The 24,208-nt window shown below is 48.3% G+C and overlaps 2 protein-coding genes across 4 annotated transcripts; one reads left to right on the top strand and one right to left on the bottom strand.

The window, feature by feature from the left end:
* Positions 1-28: 28 nt before the first annotated feature.
* Positions 29-4,831, bottom strand: znf276 (zinc finger protein 276). The gene is made up of 11 exons (XM_048973565.1): positions 4,153-4,831; positions 3,543-3,843; positions 3,411-3,457; positions 2,901-3,296; positions 2,391-2,472; positions 2,204-2,281; positions 1,766-1,882; positions 1,520-1,595; positions 1,309-1,426; positions 1,109-1,208; positions 29-524 (listed from the first exon to the last, which is right to left on the bottom strand). The coding sequence occupies exons 1-11, from the start codon at positions 4,415-4,417 to the stop codon at positions 284-286; spliced, it is 1,821 nt and encodes a 606-aa protein (XP_048829522.1). The 5' UTR covers positions 4,418-4,831; the 3' UTR covers positions 29-283.
* Positions 4,832-5,609: 778 nt separating this feature from the next.
* Positions 5,610-22,804, top strand: vps9d1 (VPS9 domain containing 1). Of its 3 annotated transcripts, none has more exons than XM_048972745.1 (15): positions 5,610-5,741; positions 6,178-6,250; positions 7,533-7,929; positions 8,480-8,591; positions 13,857-13,919; positions 14,129-14,181; positions 14,270-14,357; positions 14,908-14,993; positions 15,112-15,503; positions 15,809-15,938; positions 16,572-16,777; positions 16,980-17,064; positions 19,158-19,262; positions 19,767-19,883; positions 20,506-22,804. In XM_048972745.1, the coding sequence occupies exons 1-14, from the start codon at positions 5,637-5,639 to the stop codon at positions 19,876-19,878; spliced, it is 2,007 nt and encodes a 668-aa protein (XP_048828702.1). In that variant the 5' UTR covers positions 5,610-5,636; the 3' UTR covers positions 19,879-19,883; positions 20,506-22,804. The 3 variants fall into 3 exon arrangements, with proteins under 3 accessions (XP_048828702.1, XP_048828703.1, XP_048828704.1); XM_048972746.1 differs by having other exon boundaries at positions 5,622-5,840; XM_048972747.1 differs by lacking the exons at positions 5,610-5,741; positions 6,178-6,250; positions 7,533-7,929; positions 8,480-8,591 and adding exons at positions 9,242-9,373; positions 9,452-9,532.
* Positions 22,805-24,208: the final 1,404 nt, after the last annotated feature.

Raw genomic sequence — 24,208 nt, 5'->3', positions numbered from 1 at the left:
AGTGCCAACGCCACTTCTGGTTCGCCAATTCATTAATTCCTTCCATTTTAACAACTGTATGTTTAAAACACGGAGTGCAGAACAGGCGGGCAAACAGAGCCCACCAGCCCCTAAAACAGCAAAAATAGAATCTATATACATGACTGTACAAATGACACTGAAAACATCCTGGCCTCAACTCGAGCCCTCTGTGGGTGGAGCTTGAAAAATAAGACCACATGTCCCATGGTGCACCTCTTCGCTTAGTAGTCCTGGCATTAGCGGTTAGCATGGAGGTCCGCGGTCACAGGGGGGTGGCTGCATCCTTGCAGCGGGGCAGCGGCACGGGGGCTGCTGGCGGCTCTGGCCCACTGCTGTGCTTCAGCGGGTGCACCATGGACATGTGCACGTTGAGGTTGTGCGCCTTCTCAAAGCGCTTGCCGCACAACTCGCAGGCAAACTCCAGCTCCTCCTCCGCCTTGTGCTTCGTCATGTGGTATTTGAGGGAGGCGCGCTGGCGGCACTGGAAGCCGCACACCTCACACCTGTGCGAGGGACAGAGCACAGTCTGCTGAGGGGACTGCGTGCCAGGCTCCCCCACGCCCCCTACTGTGCCCTCTGGAGAACTTCCACTTCGCGCTGGAACGTATGGCAGTTCTCAGCTGCTGCTTAAATCATTTCTAAATTAGGCCTTTTTCCCCTCTGCACAGGGCCACATGTATTCTTATGGGCACTGTACAGTGTGTGATCCTCACTGTTTACAAATACAACCCTTTGTACGAGCACAGTCAGGTTTGTAAAGCATTTCATCAGCATTCATGCCCAGATCAGGGTGTAACAATCCGAAACGGTATCATTTACATTTGTACACTTTAGCAGACTTTAATCCAAAGCGACATTTTATAAATCGGGGTCAGACAGTTCTTGGTGCAACTGGAGGTCAAGGCCCCATTGAGGGAACCCTGGGTTTCAAACCAGCTACTTTCTGATCACAGACTCAGTTCTAACCTGCTGAGCCACACAGCGCCCCCCAGAAACAGCCCTTTGAATTGCAGGCGCTGATGTGACAATGCACCATTGTTGTTCTGCCCTACAACAGACCCCACACACGCAGCAATCTCATACTTACTGCAGCGGCTTTGCGCCGGAGTGTCGCATCTGGTGGACAGAGAGGTGCTTCCTCTGTTTGAACGTCTGTCCGCATTGGTCGCAGATGTAGTTCCTCACCTCTGTGTGGGGGGGGAAAAGGGGGCATCGCTTTAGAATAAGCAGATGGTGGCCTGTGCACCGTGAGCCACAGGAAGGGAGCTCCGGCTCCTCGGCCCTCACCCGTGTGGATGAGCTTGACGTGCCGCTGAAGGTAGCGGTCGATCATGAACACCTTGTTGCAGCCGGGGTGGGGACAGGGCCGCTCCCGCACCTCCTCATGGTGCTCCTTGATGTGCTTCTGTTCCCAGGAGAGAGTGGTTACACACACGGGTCTAAATGGGGAGCCAAAGAAGGCAGGGCTGCCCTTTCATTGTCCGTCCGCTTGCCTCACCTTCATGCCGTCGGCACCGCGGTACACTGCTGTGCAGCCCTGGTGGGGGCACTTGTAAATGGTGGGCAGCTCCTCTCTGAAACATACACAGGACAAGCTGACGTGTCGCCTACCGTCCTCCTGTACTGAGGCCCCTCCCACCCCCTCCTGCTGATGAGGCTCCTCCCACCACTTTGAGGCTCCTCCCACCACTTTGAGGCTCCTCCCACCACTTTGAGGCTCCTCCCACCACAGCTGGCTCACTACCTTTCAGTCTTGATCATCTTCTTCCAGCCTGGCTTGGGCCCCGGCTTCTTCCTTGCTTTCGGCTCAAGGGGCATCTTGGGCTCTCGGGTGGGGGTTTTCTTTGAGGAAACCACTCCGCTAGACAGACAGACAGACATAACAGGATGAACCAAAGCGCACCCCCTCCTCTTTTTTCGCAAAATGAAACGCTGGCATGCTGCTCCTGGCACGATCGCTCCGGTCGCCCCTAGGATTTTACAGTTCTGCAGTTAGCTGCCATTTCACACACGGGGGTGTTTTAAAAACGTTTAACGCTCTGGATGCACCCAGCTGAAACTGGCTCGCCTACAAATCTGAAAAATCGAGCACCAGGCTGCCGCGCTCAACATAATCCTGCAGCGCGGTTCTGCTCCCGTTATTCCCGGCTTGGTGTTTTCGGGAGCAGCTCGCGCTCCTCACCGCTTTCCGGGGTACGGCTCAAACAGCTCATCCGACGAGCCGCTCTTCCTCCTCTCCTCATCCTCGCTCGAGAAGTCCCTGAGGACACGCGAAAACACGATCGTTTTTCATCTCGCCACCCAGCCCAATGCTAAAACACGGCCGTCTACAGCCAAGATTCAAAAGGCCAGACCGTCATCCTTCTTACCTGTCAGAGAGGTCGCTGTCCCCCGCTATGTCCAGAGGCTCGGCTGCAATGGGTGTGGCCATTTCCTCACTCTGCACCAATCCTGAAGACCACGTGGAGGAGTGAATGAAGAAATCAACCAACCACAGAAAAGAACCCGTCTGCCTCAGGAGCCTGCAGTATCCCGCTGGTAAGTAAAAGTAGCCCCTCAGTCTAACGATGCATTTGAAGCACCTAAACTTCGTCAAATGGCAGAGATCTGACCTCCGTGATAAAAATGCCCCTGCTCCGGGTTTATGCTCCATGAATGTGACCCCCGGTGCAGTTCCTCCATAGCCTGCTGTGGTCTGGTAAGCCAGCGCTCCCCCCCCCCCCAAACAGTCCACATTTTTGTTCACTCCCAACTCTCATAGCATCCATATCCGGTATCCAATGTCATTGGCCCAGAGCTGGGAGGAAGCATGAACATGGGGGGGGGGGGGGGTCTCTGAGGACTGGGCCAGGGAACATCGTGTTAAGCCTCTCACTCACCCTCTGTGGTATCTATAGTGTCAATGCTCAGCATGGGTTTCAGGCCGGGACCCTGAGGTGCCGCTGCTGGGCTGGGCGGGGCTATAGGCATTCCCTCGGGTGGGCCGGCAGCTGTGAGGCCCACCCCAGGTTTGAGGGCCCCTTTCCTCCAGGTCTCTTCCTCCCTCTCCGGCCGCAGTGACGTTGCTGCTTTCCTGGGGCTGGAGCCTGGGTACATGTAGGCTTCCACCGCATAGCTGTGTCCCTCTACACACCCCCACACTGCCCTCACCATGCCTTGGTACTGCCCCTGCAGCACCTCCTGCAGGCTGGGGCAAGACCTGCACCCTTCGGCATGCTGGTGGGCCCAAGACACCAGTTTGTGGAGACACTGGGGTGAAGAGGTAATTGGGGATGCTGGAGAGAGGTGGGAGCATTGACAAGAGGATGAGAAAGGGGAAAATTGGTCACGCTGACTGGTCTTTCACAGTTTATATCCCAGAACAAGATGTATATACATCATACACGTACCAGACAAAAGGGCATCATCTACCAACTTCGAGCACATAGAATTACCCCTGAAAAGAGAGAAAGTTTAAAAAGCAGGGTCCCTCTCAGCAAAACAAACACTGAAGCGAACGTTTGCCCCACGGCTAGTCTCACCAGTCGCCTGTACTGTCACACGAAGATGGCGACAGGTTGACCCTCCGGAGGAAGGCGAGCAGGATGTTGTGGCACTTGTAGAACTGCGCATGGCAGCTCTTACAGACAAACTGTGAGAGCAGCGGGTCGCGGCTCACCGGCACCCCCACCAGGTGCTGGAAGTCTGCGCAGAACAGCGCCGACTTCTCCCTCTTCTCCTCCACCGGGGGCCCCTGGGGCTGGCCAAACGCGTATCGCAGGCTCCGCGGGGAAAACTTGCCGTGACAGAGGCGGCAGAACTCGGTGCTGAGCCGACCCGAGCCTGATCAGTTCCACAAAGACAGCGCGCCATCAGCCATGAAACATCACACCTCGGCTTGCTGTAGCTTCATTACTTGTGATCGTCTTTCATATTTTACAGCTCTGCTGATAGACGACCGAGTGCAGGTTGTATACAATCTGAAAAAGCTGCTAATATAATTAAATCCCTCTCTAATTAAAGCTCAAGCCATCTACCCGGACTACAGGCAATGCGCTATAAAGCATGCAGGAAGCTTTAAGGATAAATAGGTTAGCGAAGCTCGTTTAAGAGCGTAGCTCAGCGCTTGTAAACCATAGCTAATCCACTTACTTATGTGGTGGGATCCGTTTTCAGTACGATCACCGGCTCCGGCTGCCAAAGCGGGCACCGCGATCGCCTTCACCCGCCCCCCTTCAGCGGTTTCCACAGGACCGCCGCTCCTGCGGCTCGCCTCAAGCCCCTCTCCGGAAGCGCCCTTTTCCACGGTCGCCCTCGGTCTTCCTCGTCGCCCGGGTCGCCTACCGGCCCCGACTGCCTGGGCATGACTTGTCGGTGGTGACCTAGCAGCAAGCCGCCCGCGCCGGTCCCTTTTCATTACAGACGCGGTCCAGGAGAAAAAAAAAGAAACGGAGCAACGTGTAGTGACAGCGGGCTCCTCTCCGTTCACTTGTGTGTCCCGTAAACGTTGAAAAGCGGCGCAGAAAAGTTTAGAAATCGATCTGCTTCTGATTTGTCAAAATGGCTAAACTGGCAACGAAATCACATAAGACCGGACAATAACGTGCATTGCATTGCAATTCAATTCCAATAAGATGCCCAGGTTTTTAACTTAAATTGGACGTTTATTTAAAATAATTACCAGAAATCATAATTGAAATGTTTGGAAAAGGGACATGTCTGAAAGTAAACAAGTGTATCCGGAAGGGCTTTTGTAGAGAGGAAAACAGAGGAGAGAAGGAGAGGCGCCATGAGCGGCATCCGCACGGCAAAGTGACGCATGTCCCCGCAGCGCCACCTGCAGCGTCGTCGGGAAACTACATGCTGAAGAGTGTGCGGCTGCGATCAGTACTAGACGAAGAATTTATTACGATAAACTTATTTTAAAACGAACATTTTTCCCCAAAAGTAATTAGGATAGGTCTCCTGCCTCCTGCAGTAATTATAACATTTCAAAGGAACACGAGTTTGTATAAGGTTTTTATTCGGTAGGGGCACTTTTCTACATTTTAAGCAGATATTTTTACAAACACACAAACTTATTTAACTTGGGAAAATTGTTTATTGTTTTTTTTTAATTGTATCCCTCTTTAATGGTTAAATGGCAGTGATGCGTTTTTACATATCAAAAGAATGAAACAAACGCATCACCTTTACTGCCACAGAAAGTTGCTCAAACACTACCATCTTGTCCCAAAACAAAAAGTGATAACTCGCGGATGGGTTGATGTATAGAGCTTTCTCACCATAAAATCATTATCAAAGTTTTATGTTGCTCTCGTGACTAAGGTTTAGGGGAATTATTGTTTTAAGAATTAAAGTTTGTCCACTCTGAGTAAACCCTTTTGTAGTTACAGAAATGTTTTTCATTACTATTCTCATTGTTCATGACAAAAAAGGGCCGTTTTAGTTTGTGACATACTACTGTTGTAAAACAAATGTTAAAGTACCAATTACTTTTAATTCAAAACATAAAATGTGAATCGAACTTGATTTACTGTGACTTCACGTGTTTTCTCCTGGCGATTGCGGCAGTGAAAGCTGTGCGCCTGCAGTAAGCTTGCTGCGGCGCTAACCTCTAGTAACAACATCGTATAATGCGAATGGCGGCGGCTGTACCAGACGGTGGCATGAAGCCACTACAAAACGCCATGAAACTGGCTAACGTTGCGATACAGCTTGATGCGGGGAACATGCATAAGGTAAAATGCATGGCTATGGTATACTGCATTTCCGGAGAGATGACATAGTTCAGGCTGTTTGTGTCCAGTTTGCCTTGATAGCTACGGTAAATGGTTCAGGTATGGATGTCACGTATGGACAATACATAATATTTCTTCCCTTTTTTGATGACATTTTCAGATATGGGGAGGGGGGTCTCAGTTTAATCAGATCTTATGCATTCATATCTTAATAAAATGTGCTTTGAGTGTCATGTAATTAGTTCTTTTGGCCAAAATGACATTCATAATAATGCGAAATTTTGTTCGGTATGTATGTTAATTTGTAGTCCGGCTTTAAATAGGATGAATGTTACGAGTCATTTAATGGGTCTAGTATATGCGTTTTAAAAAATGAATATTATTCCGCAAGTAATGTGTCCAACAGGAAATGACGTTAGTTTTGTTTTCTTACCAGGAGGCTTATTGTGAATATTTGAGGAGTATCAGTTATATATGCCACGCGTTGCTGGAAGATGCTGGATCCAAACGTAAGGAAGTCGGTTAACATGAGTGCATGCTTTTGTAAAGAACACTGTCATGAAAACATCACATAAACGTCTCCAGGTTGTTTTCTGATAGAGTGGTAAATGATTGATGAACTCTTGGAGTTCTTACGTGCAAAGTTTGAGTTACAGCAGTCCACATGGCTAAATGGAGCCACAGTCTTGTATGTGAACTTGATTAACTTGTATCTTGTACAATAAAGCACATTGTTTTCGTGACAGTTTGAACAACCTAATTCACACTATGTAAGCATCGCCCAAATGGGCGTCGCAGGATCGGGAATCCGGGAACGCTCATACCCCCGCCCCCAATCTGAAAGGCCAATTGGCTGACAGGATTATTGACGAGAATGCCGATGCTGACGAATAGCGATCCAACAGCTTGTCTCGCCACAAAAGAGAAACTACCTTTTCTGTTCTGATAAAACTCCACCTCTGACAGCTAAACAGTACGATGCTTACACAGAATAACGTTGAACACGTAGGGACTGATTTTAAACCTGTTAGATGCTTACAAATTTGCATGATGCACTTAAATGTGCATGATATGTTATTTGGCAAATTAAGGTTCTTTATTTTTCCCACTGTGGGTGGGATATGGTGCCCTGTAAGACACTGATTGGTTTAGCTCACTTACCATTGTTTATTTTGTTGGTTCCCATTAAGTCATATCAGGCAGTCACTGGCTGTAGAGGGTAATCAGGCCCTCATTTCTCCAGTCATGGGATATCTCTGCTCAAATCCCTTTGAATCAGTGATCAATTAACTGTGAACCCAGAGAGCCACCGTGCTGAAGGGCTGATATTAATATTGATTTAATGCACCAACTTACAGCAAGTTTTGTGACTTGCCTTAAAAACTGAATCCCAGTAACAAAATGACAACTTTAACTGGACACTGCTCAGTAAATCTGGGATTAAATCTGGAGTATCGGACTGTACGTGAAGTACTAATCTGAACAAATGGGGAATAATCCAGTGGAAAGGGTTTCCTACTGGCAGGAAAACGCAAAAAACAGTACAGTGCAGTAACTGGAATTCTTCAGAAAATGGGTCTGTCTCCATTCATTAACATTTGAAATAATCAGTTGTGTTAATAGGAAGGAATGTTAATGATCCACTTAATCGTTAACAGGAAAGACTGATTACTGACATTCTGTATAGAACATTGTTTACTCAGGTGTTCCTGTCTTTCAGCTTTCTCTGTGCAACTGTTTGCGTTTCACTATGTGGTCCCTTACCCCCCCATCTGTCTCTGTCCCCAAAAGAAGCAGAAATGGTGCCATTAGAGGTGGATAAAATGCTGAGATTGGCTGAGCAGTGCCTGGAGAGAGTGAAGTCCTTCGCAGGAAAGAAGCTGGATGTCACTGCTGAGTCCAGCCCCACGTCAGGGTCCCACCTGTGCCCTGCCCACACGAGGGCCGGTGAGGGGCTGGGTGGGCTGCAAGCTGCTCTCTGCACTGCGCAGCCCTGCGCCCAGGTTCCAGTGGCTGTACACTGCCCCCTGCGTCCTCCCGCAGTGCTTCCAGCACCCAAGCTCGAGTCTGGTGACACCCCCACCCGACACCGCCGGGTCTTGTCTGACGGAGCAGGAGCCGCGTCGCCGTTTCTTCCCCCTGAAATTTTCCAGAAAATGCAGGCTGTCAACGCACAAGACGCTAAAAAGTACGATCCCCACTCACTTTGGTCCCATCTAAAGAAGACTCTATATATTAAACATTTGTCTGCTAAATCAGACTGAAGCATCAATGTGATTTATACATTTAGTTGTAGGCAGAAACATTTACCAATTTCTGCCTTTATCATACATCCATCCATCCATCCATCTTCTAATCGCTTATCCTTCTTAGAGTCCTGGAGCTTATCCAAAGCAGGACAGGGTTCAAGGCTGGGGTACACCTTGAATGGGATGCCAGTGCCCTTTACCGTATATTGTATAATATAAATCTTGGGGTAGTGTGCATATATGTGTTCATGTCCATGCCCTAAGATACACTACCATCCCATCCAGGGTGTCCCCCAACTATGTGCCCAGTGCATTCTGGGATAGGCTCGGCGCTATCTTATACAAAATAAGTGGTAGGAAGATGGATGAATGGATAAATCTTGTTATACTTAAAAAGGAAACGATACATATATATTCTTGTGCTTTATGTGCTGATAGGATTTTCGATTTATAAACGGAACGTCAACTGTCTTTGGGGGTATTTGGCAGGGAACTGACACCACTAGAAGAGGCTTCACGGCTCAATCAGAAGCTGAAGGCGAATTATGAAGTCCGCCTGGCACGTCTCACCCCTGGACAGGCGACACAGAAGACGTCCCTGGTAAGTTTATGTTGCCCCCTGTGCCTGGGAAGAGTCAGAGTTATGCATAAACTCAAAAAAACATCTTACAATTTCAAAATAACAAGTAATGTAAACATTACATAACCATGTTAATTCCACCCAGCGAGACAAATCCAACAATGTTAAAACAGCTGTGAAATTCTTACTAGCATGCCTCCTTCAAACTATATATATATATAAAAAAGAAAACTGTTACATTACCATGTTTAGCCATTTATAGAGCTGGATATATGTATATAATGTATCAGCAGTGTCCTACTCAGTGGAGACCCAAGTATTTCGCATTTGGTATTGTGCTTTGGTGTTGTGCTTTTGTTTAGAAGAATTGCATAGGTTTATCTGACCGAAAATCGGCGTGTTTCCAGGCACCCGGACGGAGTGATGGTGTAAATCGGGCTGGTTAGTTTTTAGGTGGTGGATGTCCGTTTGGCCACAGGTTGCGTAATTTTGAGTTTTGTTTATCGACTTAGAACTCCAGACCATAATGCAGAGAAATCATAGTCGGCAGTCATTCGTCGAATTTCGGATTTAATTCGTCGGACAGCTTCGGTCAGGCGCGCTCGCCTCGCGCGTTTCTCCTGTACACGTGCGCCGGGGTCACGCTCCTGGCTCCTCCCGGTGACCCCCCCCCCACCCTGCGGTGAGCGATAGGGCCGGCCGCAGTCCGCCGTTTGTGCGGGGGCTCTAGGCTCAGGACGGGGGTCGGAGTAGCACGGCGTAGCCCGGGGCGGACGGTCAGTATGTTTGAAACCATGAAGATGGTAAGTGGCCGCGTTTGGCGAGGCGGCTCCATCGCGTCTCTCTCTCGTGCGATGGCGTTGAAATTCTGTATTATTCAGATGCGAAGGATGTTCCTCCAGCCGTCCGAAAGCTCACTGGATCTTCATCTTTACTGGAGGAGATTAAAGGCGTTCCTTAAGGTAGTATATGCCGCACGGTGGCTCCGGTTTACATTTTATCGCGAAGCGTACCTGTGGTTGTATGTAATGGCTACTTCAAACACATTCGTTTGGTACTGGGTTGCATTTTCTTACAGCATTAAAACAGCCTCATCTGCGATGTTCTGGGGGTTTGTATCATTGCTGTGTCACACACCGTTTTGCAGAGTCTCTCCCGTTAAATAACTCTAGAACGCCAAGCGGTCCGCCGGGGTCGACCCACCTTTTGCCCTCCGCCACCATGACCAGGTAAACTGGTTAGAAGGTCGGTGGATGGATGGACTTTTATAACGTTCAGTGACTTCCCGTGTTTATTCGCCACGTACGAAGAGTGGGTGGCGTTAAATCTTTAGTTTGTATTGATTGTTTTTTTAAGTGGTTTTATAATAGTCTGCATGAAGCACCAGGAGTATGCAGAGGGGTCGGCAAATGGGGCGCATCGCGGCACAAGGTACGAACTGATCGTCCTATTAGCAATTGTATGACTTTATATGCAGTACAAGCGAAGGGGCATAACTTTGGGTTGAGCAATTTCTGCCATGGTACAGGCTATATTTATTTACACTAGTTTTAATTGTTTGCCGTTTTTCTGGTGAAACACGTGAGATTCTTTGTGGTACTGAGATTTTCAGTACAAATGAATTGAAAAATTTACCTGCTGCTCTAAAGGGATTGCGGGGGTGGGGGTAGAATTTCGCAGGTACAGAACCAGTCAGAAGCCTGAACACGCATGGTTTTAATAAATTTGTCTCTAGTTATTAATCATCTTATAGTAAAAGGCCTTGGGGCAATGAAGTAAAACATATGAAATAATGCAACGACCAGAACTATTCAACATCTCGGTTTTCTCAGATTTTGCATTCTTCAAAACAGCCTCCTTTTGCTTTAATGACAGCATTGCGGACTCTTGGCATCCAGTTTGAAACGCTCCTCCAACAGTCCTGAAGGAGTTTGTACAAGTCCTGGGCACGAGGTGGCTATCTTGCTGTTATTCTTCGATCCAACTTATCCCAAAGCTGCTCTGTAGGGTTTAGGGTGGGGATTCTTTGGGTCCGGTCATCTGTCTTTCCTTGTTCACAGGATAATGCAGCACTTGCATAACCTTGTCTTATTGTAACACATGATTTTTCAATAGCTGTATCCAGACTTTTGACTGGTACCGTGTTGGGATCAAGTGATTTGTTTTGAGTTGGTTGATAATAATGGGACCCGTTTCCTCTTGCTTGCTGCCGCGCACGTCTATAACACAACCATTAATCGTATTTTGTGATTATTTATAAGGGCAATTTTTGCAGAAGTAAGTTATGAAATCTCACCTGACGATGATTCTTTTCAACGTAAACACCGTTGAACATGTTGCTTATATGCAAGAAAAGTATGATTGACCCCCCCCCCCCCCCAAAACCCCCATGACGTATGTCTGTCAGGTGGGTCCTTTGTTTTTCCAGTCGCGTCTTCTCACTTCTCATCTTAAGTTAACTGCTGTTTTGTTTCAAGACTTGTGCTGGCTGCGGGTCAAGATTCTCAGTATTTGCTAAGTTGTTCTTGCTCCTTCACTTGAGATATTAGTAGTATGTTGTTTCTCATATTTTAGCACGTTTGTTTAGAATGTGTCATGAGGGAACAGGCAATTGACAGTACTGAGCATGTTACGTGATGGTATCTGATTGGACGTCAGATGTCCCCCTCAAGTTCTGGCTGACGTGTGGAAGAGCAGGGCTGAGCTCTGCTTTAAGGTGAGCATCAGAACTCGCCAGTTTCTGCCCTTTTCCCAAAGTTCATACGTCATCTTTCTATCAAAGAGCAAATAGTTGGGGAGGTTTTCTTCATGCATGTATATACTCACCTGGTGGCAGTAAATAGATTTTTTTTCTTAACTTGGAAGCTTTTTTATTTTTACTGGAGTTTTATATTTGGTAATCGTAAATAGATGTGTGGTATCTGGAGCGGATTTTTGTGCAGGGTGGGCTGACGTGCCGGGGTCACTCTCTGTTGAGTAAGGGCCACATATCTGCCCCAGAACCTGGCTTGCCACACAACCATTGATTCTGAGGCACCTAATCAAATTTCGTTTATGATTTGCTTGGGCCGCTGTGATATATCTGTTTGACCAAATGGGCCTTGTGTTTTTTCTTTCTTTTTTTTTCCTTGTCTGGAATGAAGAAATTGATCAGGAGACACTTCAGAAATTAGATGTTGATTCTGTCAGTCTTATCTGTCATATTTTTTATGGCAAGTTGTTCCAACGAGCTTTATAGCAGTTTTCCCAGACAGACTCAGAAAACGCGTGTCAGGGACAGAGTTAACTAACTAAGAGAGCTTGATTTGAGGAGCTTTGCGAATGGGTCTGTCAATAAATCCATTGGTGCTGAGAGGAGTCTGGCTCCCCTACGTCGGACGTCACAGCCTTGTTGTGCAATTAGCCAATCATCGGAATGTAGGCGGAGTCTACTCCGGGGGCGAGTAAGGACACACGAGGCCTATTGGTCATTCATCCAGTTGGCATCTGCCCCTGGCAAGTCTGTGGGGGTCAGCAGCCAGAGTTTAGGGTTGCAAATTAATAAATTGGCGCTATATTTTTCAGGGCTCAGTTAGGAATTATACACACACATGCCCTGTAAACATGCAAAGAAATGTGCTGCATTTAAATGAAGCCAGAAACCACGTGACATAAAAAATCTCCGGAACATTCAAGGTATCATTCAAATCTGCGGCTTTCTCTTCCCAAGCTAAGTCCCAAAGTTATAGATCCGACCTGCAGTGGCTGAGAGTCACGCTTCTTAATATCTGCTGCATACATTTAATTTTGACTGGTTTTATTTACAGTTCTCCTCTTGAGGTCTTAGTAGTATGTTTTCTCATGTATTTTTGCATGGTTGTTTAGAACGTGTAATGAGGAACTGGGCATTAACAGAATAGACAGTATTGAGTATTACTTGGTGGTATCTGATTGGACGTCAGATGTTCCATCAGGCTTTAGCTGACCTGTCCTGATCTCCATGTGGAAGAGCAATGCTGAGCTCTGCTTCAGACGAGCACTGGAATTGGCAACTCCTGTGAGTTTTCTCCGTTTATCAAACGGCAAATGGTTGGGCAGGTTTTCTTCATGCATGTCACTGGTTGAAAGTCGGGATAATTTCATGGTTAAGAATAGTCGCAAAGAGGCGTAAAATATCCGGAAACTTTTCAGTCCGTGGGAAGATAAGGTGGGGAATTTTGGAAACATTCCAATTTGGAAACTTTCCATGCCAGTTAACGGGAATATATAGGAATTAACCGGAAAATTCCCAAAATATTGCAACCCTAGTTAGGAATGATCGCAGATGAGAGCCAATTTATCAATAACAGGCTTTTTGTCCTTGGTGGGGGGCGCTGGGCATTGAGGGAATGGAATGAGAATTTTACCTGACTGATCCGCTATGCTCCCGTTAAAGGGGTGAACGCGGTCCCAGTGACGCACACGCAAATCATTATTGATTACACGGGTATTGTTGTCCGGAAGCTTTGGGTTGCCCACTTCATGCTCAGAGTAATGCACCTCTGATTCGCCAGCCAGCCGCTCCTGCGTTTTCTCTCTGTTGGATGACTTCCTATCCTGAATCTTCCATCATCTCTCCATTATATGGTTTAAGCAGGTGAACTGCTGCGGAGTTTGTTTTTGAATGTGTGAAAGTGAGCTTTGTCCTAAATCTAAACTTGAGGTTGTACATTCCAACTATATAGTATGCCACTTTGACTCCATTCTGGTACTCTCTGTATATGCCTTGATGTACCCCTGCCTTGTGTGTTATGCTGCCTGGGATGATTGCCAGTCTCTGCCCCCCCCATTCACCCCTGACCAGGATAAGCGGTTTGATGATAGGTGTTTATATGCTAGTTTAAGTGAAGCTGTTTTGGAATTAGCCTTGTGAGAATCTTGGTAGTTCTGGGAAATTGTATTGAGCTGTATTGAATGTTTTGATAGTGGTTTGGTTTGTTCACGTGATTATGGGGTCATGAGTCACATGATGTGACACAGCAGGAGCACCCCTGTGTGTGTGTGTGTGTGTGTGTGTGTGTGTGTGTGTGTGTGTGTGTGTGTGTGTGTGTGTGTGTGTGTGTGTGTGTGTGTGTGTGTGTCCTAGACTCTTGTACGCATGAATGTTACTTTGTGCAGAAGGTTGCCTCCTGATAGCCAATGCCGAGGCTGTAGATATCATTGGAGGTTTCTGTTATCTGCATTCACGTTCTGTACTCTGTATGTGTTGGGAGTGAACGCACATCATTTCCTTTACTAAAACTGACACCGTCGGCTTGTCTTGTGCAGACCCTCTCCCTTCAGAGGCAGATGATGGAGAACCTTATCATCGCCCGGGCTCGGCAAGATGCTGTATCCTTTCTCAAGAGTGAGGTTAGGGCCTCTCTACAGGCTTATAATTCCTCTCCTGCCTACTGAAGTTCCTTCAGTTGGGTGGAAGTGGCTTGTTGGGTTATAAGTGGGGAGGGGGGCCGAGGTCAGCGAGGTCTGGCTGGTGGAGGGAGCTGATGAGGGGCGTAGCAGCCACTGTGGTCTGGCGGGTTCCTGAACTGGTCTCGCAGCTTCACCGGAAGATGGAGGAGAGGAGATTGAGATTGCAGGAGGAGGCCAGCAGGTGTGACCGCGCTCGAGCCTCGCGTATGTGCAGCCGCGCCGCTTCTCGTCATGCGCTTGCTCATCCGCCCGGAAACGTGTGTCTGCAGGAGGTTAGCGGCCGTGGGCATGATCACGCCGGAGGAGCAGGAACAGCGCGTCCTGTACGCCAGCGTCCTGGAGTACGAGCAGGATCACGTGAGTCCACCCACCTTTGGCACCAGCTGGTGAATCGGTGCGAGAGGGCGGGCCTTGTTAGCATCAGCATGCTCGCCATGTGGCGTTCCTTTGGATGTTCAGTTCCAGGATGTTTTTTTAATAAATAGAAGATTTATGAAAATTATATTGCAGCCGACCACAAGTATAGTTTTCTGAGCCAAAATAGAGTTTTCCTCTTATCTGGAACGAACACACCTCACAGCGTGAAGACTTCATTTTGTTGGCATTCATGCCTTAAACTATTTAACATTTATGCACCCCATTAAAATGGGGGGGGGGAATCTTGTTTTAAAATGTATTGTTGCATCTATACGTTGTGTTAAGACTCATCATTAACATTTTATTTGTGTAAACTGACTACAGAAAGTACACAAAAATGTAAGACGTGTTATACCCTCCTGACATTTAGCTGATTGCTGTGTATAAATTCACGCCTCCTGCTTCGGATCACAAAGGCTGTGTTCCTGAGCCGTACGTAATGCCAGACCAGGTCTGCGGGCTCTGACAGCAACTGCTCACTTTTCCGCAGGACTGGCCAAAAATGTGGAAAGCCAGCTTGAAGAGGAACCCCAATGACAGCACACTAGTGTCAGGCCTGGTCTCCTACCTGCTGAGGTATGATGGGGTGTGTGTGTGTGTGTGTGTGTGTGTGTGTGTGTGTGTGTGTGTGTGTGCGGCAGGTTGACTTTGTTTCTGTGCTGGTATCTATGTCTGTCTTCCTGTGTGTGACCAGCTGCCCAGATCACCCCGTGGTCCAGCTCCTGAAGACCCTGCAGTACAATATATACGACCGCCTGTACCCCCTGGTGAGCCAGTGCCCCCCCATCACCGCCCCCTCCCATTTGGCCATCAAGACCTCGGTCAGCGCCCAGAACCTGCGCTCCGAGTCCAGCCTGCCCGCCTCGCCGCCCTCCTACCATGACCACAATGCCAACCGCGAGGGGGAACCTGTGCTCCCCGACCGGGAGAACTCCTTCGAGGACCTGGAGCAGTTCATGACGCAGATGGATTTGGAACCCGGGTGCGAGCGCCGGCCCGAGGTGGTGTCCCACATCCAGGAGCTGGAGGGCTTGGCGCTCCGGGAACCCCTCAAGAACATCGTTAAGGACGTGCACGCCGCCATCGGTGCGTGACCTCCATAGCTGCTGTGAGGGTCTGCTGCATTTACTGGGGGGGGGTGTTTCCTATGGTACCATATTAGGACGCCTTTGACCCCAGGGGTTGATGTGTGACTCAGAGGGTTAGAATGCTGTGTTTGCGCTCATAAGGTTGCTGGTTCAAATCCTAAAGGTGACAGAATGATTTCACCATTGGGCCCCTGTGTTGTCAATCAGAAATGGTAATGATGGCTTGACTGTGAATCAGATAACTTTGAAATGCTGCTGACTTTTTATACATGTATTACGGTACGGTCTCTTCCCACCCTGCAGATCGCCTCCTCTCCCTCTGTCTTCTGTCCTTTGAGTGCCTCAACACTGCCGCATCCAAGGACCTGTGTGTCGCCTGCATCGAGGAGGCATTCTTCCCCCCGCTCTGGGGCCCCCTGTTGGTGCTCTTCAGGTACTGTGGGTTGGCATAGATGCTACCTTTATCTGAGATGAATCCCAGTTTGCACTACATTTATTTTTTGTGTGCTCTTGTGTTCACACTACATATGTCCGTGAACGCAGGTCACAGGCGGTGCATGCTTGCTGCACTGAAATTCCACCATACCTGGAGAGGCCTGATGTATTGCAACAACCTCAAATACAGGCTGTGTAGCTGACATTTCTATGAACAGTTTTAAAGTTTAGTCTAGTTTTGTCCAGTAGGCATATTATGAAATCCTTTATTAGGTGGTTTTAAAATGAATTCAAGCTGAAAAATTAATTGACCTGAATTCAAGCTGGTTTAGCTGTAACTGCTCTGATCCAATCCCCCCCCACCACACACACGCACACGCGCGCACACACACACACACACACACGCACACACACATTGCTGAAGCTGCGTTTTTGTTAGTTTCACTGTCTGAATATGTTAAGTCCTGTAAGACTAATGTGTTTTGGGGGCCCCCTGTTGGACACAGATAGTTACTACCACTCTAAAAGTCACTTAGGGTCTTCTACCCCTCCAGTGCAGTCACTGTCGATGGCCTTACGCAAAAGTGTGGTTATAAACATCGCTGCTGTGTGTGTGTGTGCGTTCCTGCAGGAAAGTGCACAGAGAAAGGGAGCTGTCCTTCGAGACGAGTGTCCGGTTGTATCGCAACACCACGCCTGCTGAGGTCGGCGTCGCGGCCAAACTCTTCCCCAGGGAGCCGTGTCCTTTACGAGCTTCCTACCCCTATGAGTCGGCCGTGCAGGAGCTCCGGCTGCTTTCCAGGGACCTGTGTCCGCAGAGGAAGCTCGAGTGCATCGGTGAGGCTTCTGGGGGCGGCCTGGAGGCCTGCAGGATGAGGGAATGTTAGGCTGCGGGGCGGTCAGCGCGGTTTGGCCCGTAGGCCGTGCTCGCTCAATCTACGTCATGTGTTTGCGTGATTCCTGCTGTATCATGCATGCGTGCGTGTGCGATACACACATTCTCCCAGTGTTGGCTCTTGCTCACTGTGTCCCGTTGCAGTGCGGACGTTACGGCTGATCTGCGCGTGTGCAGAAGAGTACAGGAGCCTGCAGGAGCCGGACGCCCCCCCAAGCACGGCTGCCATGTGAGTGACCCTCCCGGGACGCAGCTCGAGACGAGGCCCACACAGGCACAGACATAGACACTCGCGTATGACAAACATCCCCGTGCAGAAATCCCGTCTTATGCTAATTCAGTTTTAAAATGCTTACTTTTACAGGTCAGATTTGTTTTTCACTGAAAACAAAGGTGGCCAGCTACCTCCCCCAGTAATTTTGGGAGGGAAGCTTAAGAGTTTTTGATCAGTCTGATTTGACAGACTGATAGTCTCCGGACTCCACATGTCAGAGCGAATCAGGCCTCGACGCAGCCTAGCACAGCAGGGGCGTCCACTTAACCGCGTGGCCCCCTGCTGACTGCCGGGCCTGGCTGGCTCTCTGGAAGCGTGGGCACCGTGAGAAAGGGCCCAGCGGAAATGGGGCTTGGCAGCCCTGGTTAGGGATTTTTATTCCCTTTTAATCGGCATGTTATTTTGGGGCAGGGTTGGGAAGCTTGGTTAAGCAGGCAGATCGTGCCACTGGGCGGGAGAGGGCCGAGGGAGCCAGGAATGAGAGGGGGAGTAAACAACCTGTGCGGTGGGGAGTGAGGGGTTAAAGGTCACGTGTCTGAAGCGCCCCGGCATCCGCAGCAAATCCAAGTCAGGTCTGGTTTCGGTCGCGTTGTGACCCCTAAAAGCCACACTGCGTTAATCGTCCATGCGTGCCTTTGCGGTGTCACCCGACCCGAACCCGGCAGTAATGCCATTTGTCTGAGGAATCCATCCCGCATAAATCTTAGTGACAGTTTCTTTTAAACAGTTTTTTTTTTGGTTTTTGGCTTCTTTCGGTGTCCCTTTATTAGGTCCAGGTTAAGAGATTTTTTTTTGTTATATGTGAGTTTATATTTGAAATTAACTTGGAAATGGTTTTTATTATATTAAATCTCAGTGCTGGGTCTGCACTTGAATTTCGACAACATTGGTGCTTGCGGTCAGTCTCCACTCTGTTCCCCCCCCAGATATTGTGCATGCGCTCGTTTCGGCTGACCACCTTGTCCTCCGTGACCGGAGACTTTGTCTGGTGTAATTTTACTGCTTCCCACATCAGGCTCTCCCTGGATCTCCTGTCTCCTCGCAGCTTCTATGTATGTTTGCACCAGTAGGAGCTGGTTATGTGTCACGCACAGTCGTGAGTCACCGCTGACATGTTTTGGAGCCGGTTGATTTGTGGACTGATGGGGGGGGGGGGAGCATCCGTAAAATGGGGCAGTGATTTTTGTGAGCACCAGGGGCCTGTTTAATTTGTGAAATAAGTGCGTTATGGATTCCCGCTGTCAGTGCTCTGATGGGGTCTGTGTGTCAGTTTCCCGGCTGTGTGTCTTGCGTTTGGGGGTCTGGTTTGTGTCTCCTAGACCCCAAACGGCTCTCGCGTGCCTTGCGTGAGCATCTCGGAATTTCCCACACGCTGGTGTTAACTCAAACAAATCTCAGAGCGTAAGGGTCTTTCCACGGTTTTTTTTGAGGCCCTCGGTGTGATTTTGCTGTGGTCTCCATGTGGGGTCATTGCCGGAAATCTGAAACTTTTTCCAACACTGCAGACCGATTTTTGCTGAATTGCCGAGGGATCCATCCGTAACCTACCGCTGCTGCCAAGGAGCACCACAGTTCACAGTATTCCTTAATTAGAAATCTGTGTATTGCAAACACGATTATGGGGGTTATTATAAAGATGTCACCCTGTTTGTCCAGGTGGTTTGAGCTTTGTACCCTGGGTGACTTGTGTTAACTTCCTATGTAGCCCTGGGACCCCTGGGGGGGGGGGGGCAGTGTGGCTTGTTGGAGGTTAGTGCCTATGATCAGAAACGCGCAGGTTTGAATCCCATGCTGGGTAGAGTAGCTACATTTCCACCCTTGAGCAAGACGCTTAACTTCCCAAAATGCCCCAAGGGAGCCAAATAAATGGCTAACCCTGTGCTTCTAGCCCAAACTTTGCTCTCACCTGTATGTGTGTGTGTCTTTAATAAGGAGAGTGACAGAATATGTGAGAACTTGCATTCCAATGTCCCAGTGCTCATAGCTGTACAAATGGCAACTGCAGCATTATTTCATTCCATACTGTCTTGTAATTCCTTCTCTCCCAGTGGGGCTGACGACCTCCTTCCTATCCTGTCTTATGTGGCACTCCGCACCGAGATGCCCCAGCTAGTGTCCGAGTGCGCCGCCCTGGAGGAGTTCATACACGAGGGGTATGTATCCCGACCTCCGTCTGCTCTGAGCAAACCGGCAGTGAGCATAACCCCACCCGAAAAGGCAGTGTTCCTCCCGGCACTGGCGAAACCGGCGGAGGACCTCATGTGACCTACATCTGTTTGCCGTCCCCGGGCACTGCCGATCGGTGTGGCCCGCCCCCGCGGCCACCGCGTTTCCTCGCGTGCGTCCGTCAAACCGCACCCCAGATGTGAGTGTATCTCGGGAACTGGCCTCGTAACTGGCAGCCATCGTGGAATTTATGAGCCCCCCCACTAATAAAAATAAGAATAAAATTCCGCTCGTTTCCCCAGCTCGACTGTTTGGGAAGAGGAGTGTGGGGACTGGATGCATTGATTGCCTGCGAGCCCCCCCCAACCCCCCCCCTCTGATGCACGAGTGGTGTTTTTGCTGTGGATTCTCACTCCGCTCTCATTATAGGGGGGCCAACTCCACCCAACTGAACCCCATCTCCTTGTTGGATTCCTCTCCCCGCCCTTTAGGTACCTGATCGGCGAGGAGGGATACTGTCTCACCTCCCTGCAGAGCGCGCTCTCCTACGTGGAGTCCCTGCACCTGGCTGGGCCTCAGCACCTAGGCCCCGCCTCCACCTGAGGCCGGTATGTGCTGCCGCCCGTAGGGGTTCGCCCGGCCGCACGCATCTTAAAATGCACCGACTCGTCGATCTATCCACGTTGAGGGGGTCAACATGGGCAGCCTTTTAAAGCACATGCATGCATACATGCACTCGTGTGGCAAGGAATTTCAGAGAATAGCAATGACAAATAAAATCAAACGTGGTATTTCTGCTCAGCAAGGGTGACGCTACATATTTTGGGCCCCCAAACCAATTATGTTCCAATTTATTTATTTATTTTTAATGGCCCCTATCATTCACTAATGTTGCCCCTTCCCCCATAATAAATATAATTAACATCCGCTACACATAACCTGGTGAAAGTGACGACATAATGGCTCTGTAGGGTTTGTGAACAGACACAATGTAGGTCCTCCCCGCTCTTCTGGGAGAGGCCTCTTCTTGACTTGTAACTCTCGATGGAGCTCTTTGGGAACACACAGGTGTAATGGAACACTCTCAATAATTACTTGTTCAGCAGTTTACGTGTGAATTGTGAGCTGCCCCCTTGTTGGCGTAGGGAGTCACTCCACTCTGCCTCTCGCTGCACTGCCATCCCCTGCGTGCGATTGGTCCTCAGCGGTTTTCTGCCCGTGATCCTGCAGGGGAGTCAGTCGCCCTGGGAATATCGGCATGGCACCGGGCAGGACGGCGAGGGCGATTGGCCGTCACTCCACCCCGCCCGAGTCAGCGCCCCCTGTTGGCTGGAGTATGCAGACTGGGGATCTTCCTGCCGCCTCTCCCCACCCCCCAGTCCAGAGAACTGGCACCCTGGAAGCGATCATCTCCTGCCCCCCATCGTTTTTAGGACACGCCACCCCTGAATCTGTCTGTCTGCACATCCCTCACTATAGACGGACCTCTGGTCTCCGCCGCTCGCCTCCCTGGCCTGTCTGCTGCTCTGACAGCTGGCTGACCACTGTGACTGCTGTTGGGGGAATCCCGTCACACCAGGGGGGCCTGTGCGAAGTGGACGCTCATCTTTTTACAGTCATGTCGTTTTAATCTTGTATTAACCAGCTGGCGGTTACTGCTGTTTTACCAGGTAGTCAGGAATGCCGGGATTAGCATGAAGCCTGTGGATTTACATGCAGATCCGTTTTTATTTCCCCAGTCAGGGGTCGCCTTTCCGGTCCTGTCCTGCTACTTTTCCGCCCCTTGGAAAGCCTGCTAGAGGTCCAGTCTGCCACCTTCTCTGAACAGAGATGTCATGCTTTTGTTAATATTGTTAATAGTATTGCTTCCTTATTCTGAGTTGCTTCAGCCATGGAGTGTATAGGGATTGAAGAACGGAGTCAGACTGCTTTGAAAGTCTCCATTTTTATTTAAATACCCTCTTCTCGAGTATTTTCTCACAAACTGCTTCTGTATATTTATAATCAGATGGATAATCCAGATTTCTAACAGTGCTTGTAGATGTAAATTTGTAAAATCTCTTTTGCTCTTTACAAAGTGAGGCCTGTGTACAGAGAACATTACTACCGTGTGTGTGTGTGTGTGTGTTTGAGATCTATGTTTGGAACATGTGGAGGAAGTGTAGTTAGTGAATGTTAACCATAACTAGATCGGCCAGCCTCGCCGTGAATTAATTTATTGCCCGTGACAAGTGTTGCATCCCTGCAGGCACCTGTTGCCTGTTTAAGTCTCTTGCTTCATCCTGCTGTCCAGCGCATTTTGCAGCAAATCTATCTGCTGCGTGAACATGTGGATCTGTGCACACTACTGACTGACTGAGGGACGCACGTGCATCTAGAGCTGCTTTCCCCCGTCGCCCTTTGGCGACGATCGCCTTGGTTTGTACTTCTTAAAGCTTAGTGATGGATTAATGGATTTTCAGTATAAAAACATGCTCAAAACCACGGTGGGCCACTAAAGCCCTGAAATTTTGTCCTAGCTAGCTGAGGGTTGCCTTGGTCACTGAAGGAAAGCTGAGAAAATGAAGAACAGATTTTCACATGTGCTATTACAGTCTAGAAGAAAAATGTAAATAAAATGGCCGCAATTATGTAAAAACAGAAAAAAGAAAATGTGTTTTTTTTTTTTTTTTTGGTCCGCTTCACTCCTTTCAGGGTCTCCCTTTGTTAATGGAAGAGTTTAAACTTCTAAATTGGGTGATGCTGACAGTTGCGTGTTAGGGTGTGTGTGTCTTTCTGCACTGAGACCATATCTGTTGTTGCTATGTGTCCCAGTCATTCCTGTCATTTGGAAATCCACAAATGGTCCCAGGTGGCGAGAGAATCCGTATAAAAAGGCTTGCTTTTATTTTTAGCTTCATGTTTGCAGTAGGAGGAATATCTTGAGTGTACAGAGGTGTCCAGTAGGAGCGGCCTCTCAGGGATCAGAGAGCTTAGGCTAGCAGAAGAATAACGTAGTGATGAGGTGGTGTGGCTTGGTATTTCACTGGATGCACACGTGCCAAAACAGCCCTTTGTGTATATGAATTGCTCCCATCAGTTGTATTTTAAATGTTTTTTTTTTTATTATTTCTGGTATTTAAATGCTTATTTTATTTAATCGGAATGAAATCTGAGTTGCGCACGTGTCTGACTGTTAGCCTTGCTTGTTAATTTCTGAATGCTACCCATTGAATGCTAACTTGTTTCTCAAAGCCTTTCAGGAAAAGAGGGGAAAAAACCACCTTCCAGACTTCAACAGCTAAAATTCACTGTGTGTAATATGGACAGGAAGTGACACAATCTAAAAGGAAATACCCACAATGCAATATTTGTGCTGCTATTGACAGTGGGTCAGCGGTAAACATAGACGTAAAACAGAAAATGCGTTTGTGTCCGCACATCAATGCGACGTGTTTTTACTAAATGATCCCCCTCCCCAGCTGTGGGGGAGGGGCAGAACTCTGTCTGGAATATAGTTTGAAGAACAATAAAGATGTGGGAAATGTTATTCTGGCTCTGAGTGCCTATGAGTGCAATTTTTCTAACCCTCCATGTCTATCAAAGATGTTGCATTCCAGGTCTTTCCAAGGCCTTCCTGCAAAAGCAAGATGAATATGACCTACGGATTATCGAGCTGGTTCCCAGCAGGAAAATATGCCGTTTTGGTTTTCTTTTGAAATTTAAAAAAAATTTATTTAGGTGTTTTGGGGAGGTGTATTACTATAATCTGGTTGACTTTAAGTACCTGATTTAAATTTTTGACTTGTCCTTCTGCCTTGGCCAGTCTGGAGCTGTATCTAGAATGTTCTCCAGCAGGTATGAGACTTGGCACTTTACATAAGGCAGGATAGTCTTCCAGTGACCCTCTTAGCCTGTCACCCTCCTTATTTTTAGATATTTGTGTAGATATCTGTGTCTAATGAATCACAAAGCTGTTATTGTATATCTGAAGGCCCTGTGGACTCCATTGATCCTGTTGGACGAGGATGTGGTGATGTGGCCATGGGCTTGACGGTTGGGAGTTTGGATTTATTGTTTTTGCGGTAATGTGTGTTTTTGTTCCTGTATAAATAGCAGTTTATCGTTGCACGCTAGCTTCTGCCCTGCCCGTGACACTCTGGCCCAGAGAAGCTGGCTTTTGTATTTCACTTTTACTTATTTAGCAAACATTTTTATCCGAAACAGACATTGCTGCAGTACCTGGGATTAAGGGCCTTTGCTCGGGGCCCGACGGTGGTGTCACTCTGCTGACTCAGGGATTTGAACCAGCCTTCCGACCTGCTGAGCCACCCGCTGTAGCCCGAAATGGGCCATCCTGAGGGAGCCCCCTGCCTATGAGAAGGTGCTGGTGGGTGGAGGGATGGTGACAATTTTGTGTGTGTGTGTGTGTGTCAAAATCCAAGCTCATTTGCCTGTCTCTGCTCAGCCCTTTATCCTCTATTTTCCACTTTCTTTGGTGAAACAGCTGTACATGTCAGACCGCACGTGCTTCGCTCCTCGCTGTCCCTCCAACGTGTCCCTCTGATTGCTGTGGTCTCCCACGTTCCTCGGTACGCTCCCCCGTCTGCAGCTGTATTTCCATTGTTTTACTCAGATTGTTTTCTATTCTGTCTCCGGGCCACAAAGTTAAATTATGAATTGGGTCATTCTCACAAATGAGACTCTTTAAAACAATGGTATAATGAAAGTGTTTGGTTTTTTGTGTGTGTGTCCAATTGACATCACCTTAACGTTTTTAGATATTTTACAATTGTCATTGTTGCTCTGATTTAATTATTTCTTTAACCCTTTATCCTAAATAGGTAGTGAAAAATCTTATTGTACCAGGATCAAACAAAACTAGATGAAATGTTTTAAAATCTACGTGATCGCATGTTGTGAACGTTATATAATCAGTTTGTGCAATAAGATG

Source organism: Brienomyrus brachyistius, chromosome 13 (assembly GCF_023856365.1).
Source record: "Brienomyrus brachyistius isolate T26 chromosome 13, BBRACH_0.4, whole genome shotgun sequence".
In the NCBI taxonomy this organism is placed as follows: Eukaryota; Metazoa; Chordata; class Actinopteri; order Osteoglossiformes; family Mormyridae; genus Brienomyrus; species Brienomyrus brachyistius.
This window is presented reverse-complemented; position numbering and strand designations above follow the sequence as displayed.

Excerpts from the sequence above, each read along its gene's own strand:
- znf276 (XM_048973565.1), bottom strand. The coding sequence starts at position 4,417 with ATGAAAAGGGACCGGCGCGGGCGGCTTGCTGCTAGGTCACCACCGACA. Across the intron at positions 3,844-4,152 it reads AAACGGATCCCACCACATAA|GCTCGGGTCGGCTCAGCACC; the intron begins GTAAGTGGATTA and ends GGAACTGATCAG. Across the intron at positions 1,427-1,519 it reads GCGGTGCCGACGGCATGAAG|AAGCACATCAAGGAGCACCA; the intron begins GTGAGGCAAGCG and ends TCCTGGGAACAG.
- vps9d1 (XM_048972745.1), top strand. The coding sequence starts at position 5,637 with ATGCGAATGGCGGCGGCTGTACCAGACGGTGGCATGAAGCCACTACAA. Across the intron at positions 6,251-7,532 it reads GGAAGATGCTGGATCCAAAC|AAGCAGAAATGGTGCCATTA; the intron begins GTAAGGAAGTCG and ends TGTCCCCAAAAG. Across the intron at positions 15,504-15,808 it reads GGACGTGCACGCCGCCATCG|ATCGCCTCCTCTCCCTCTGT; the intron begins GTGCGTGACCTC and ends CCCACCCTGCAG.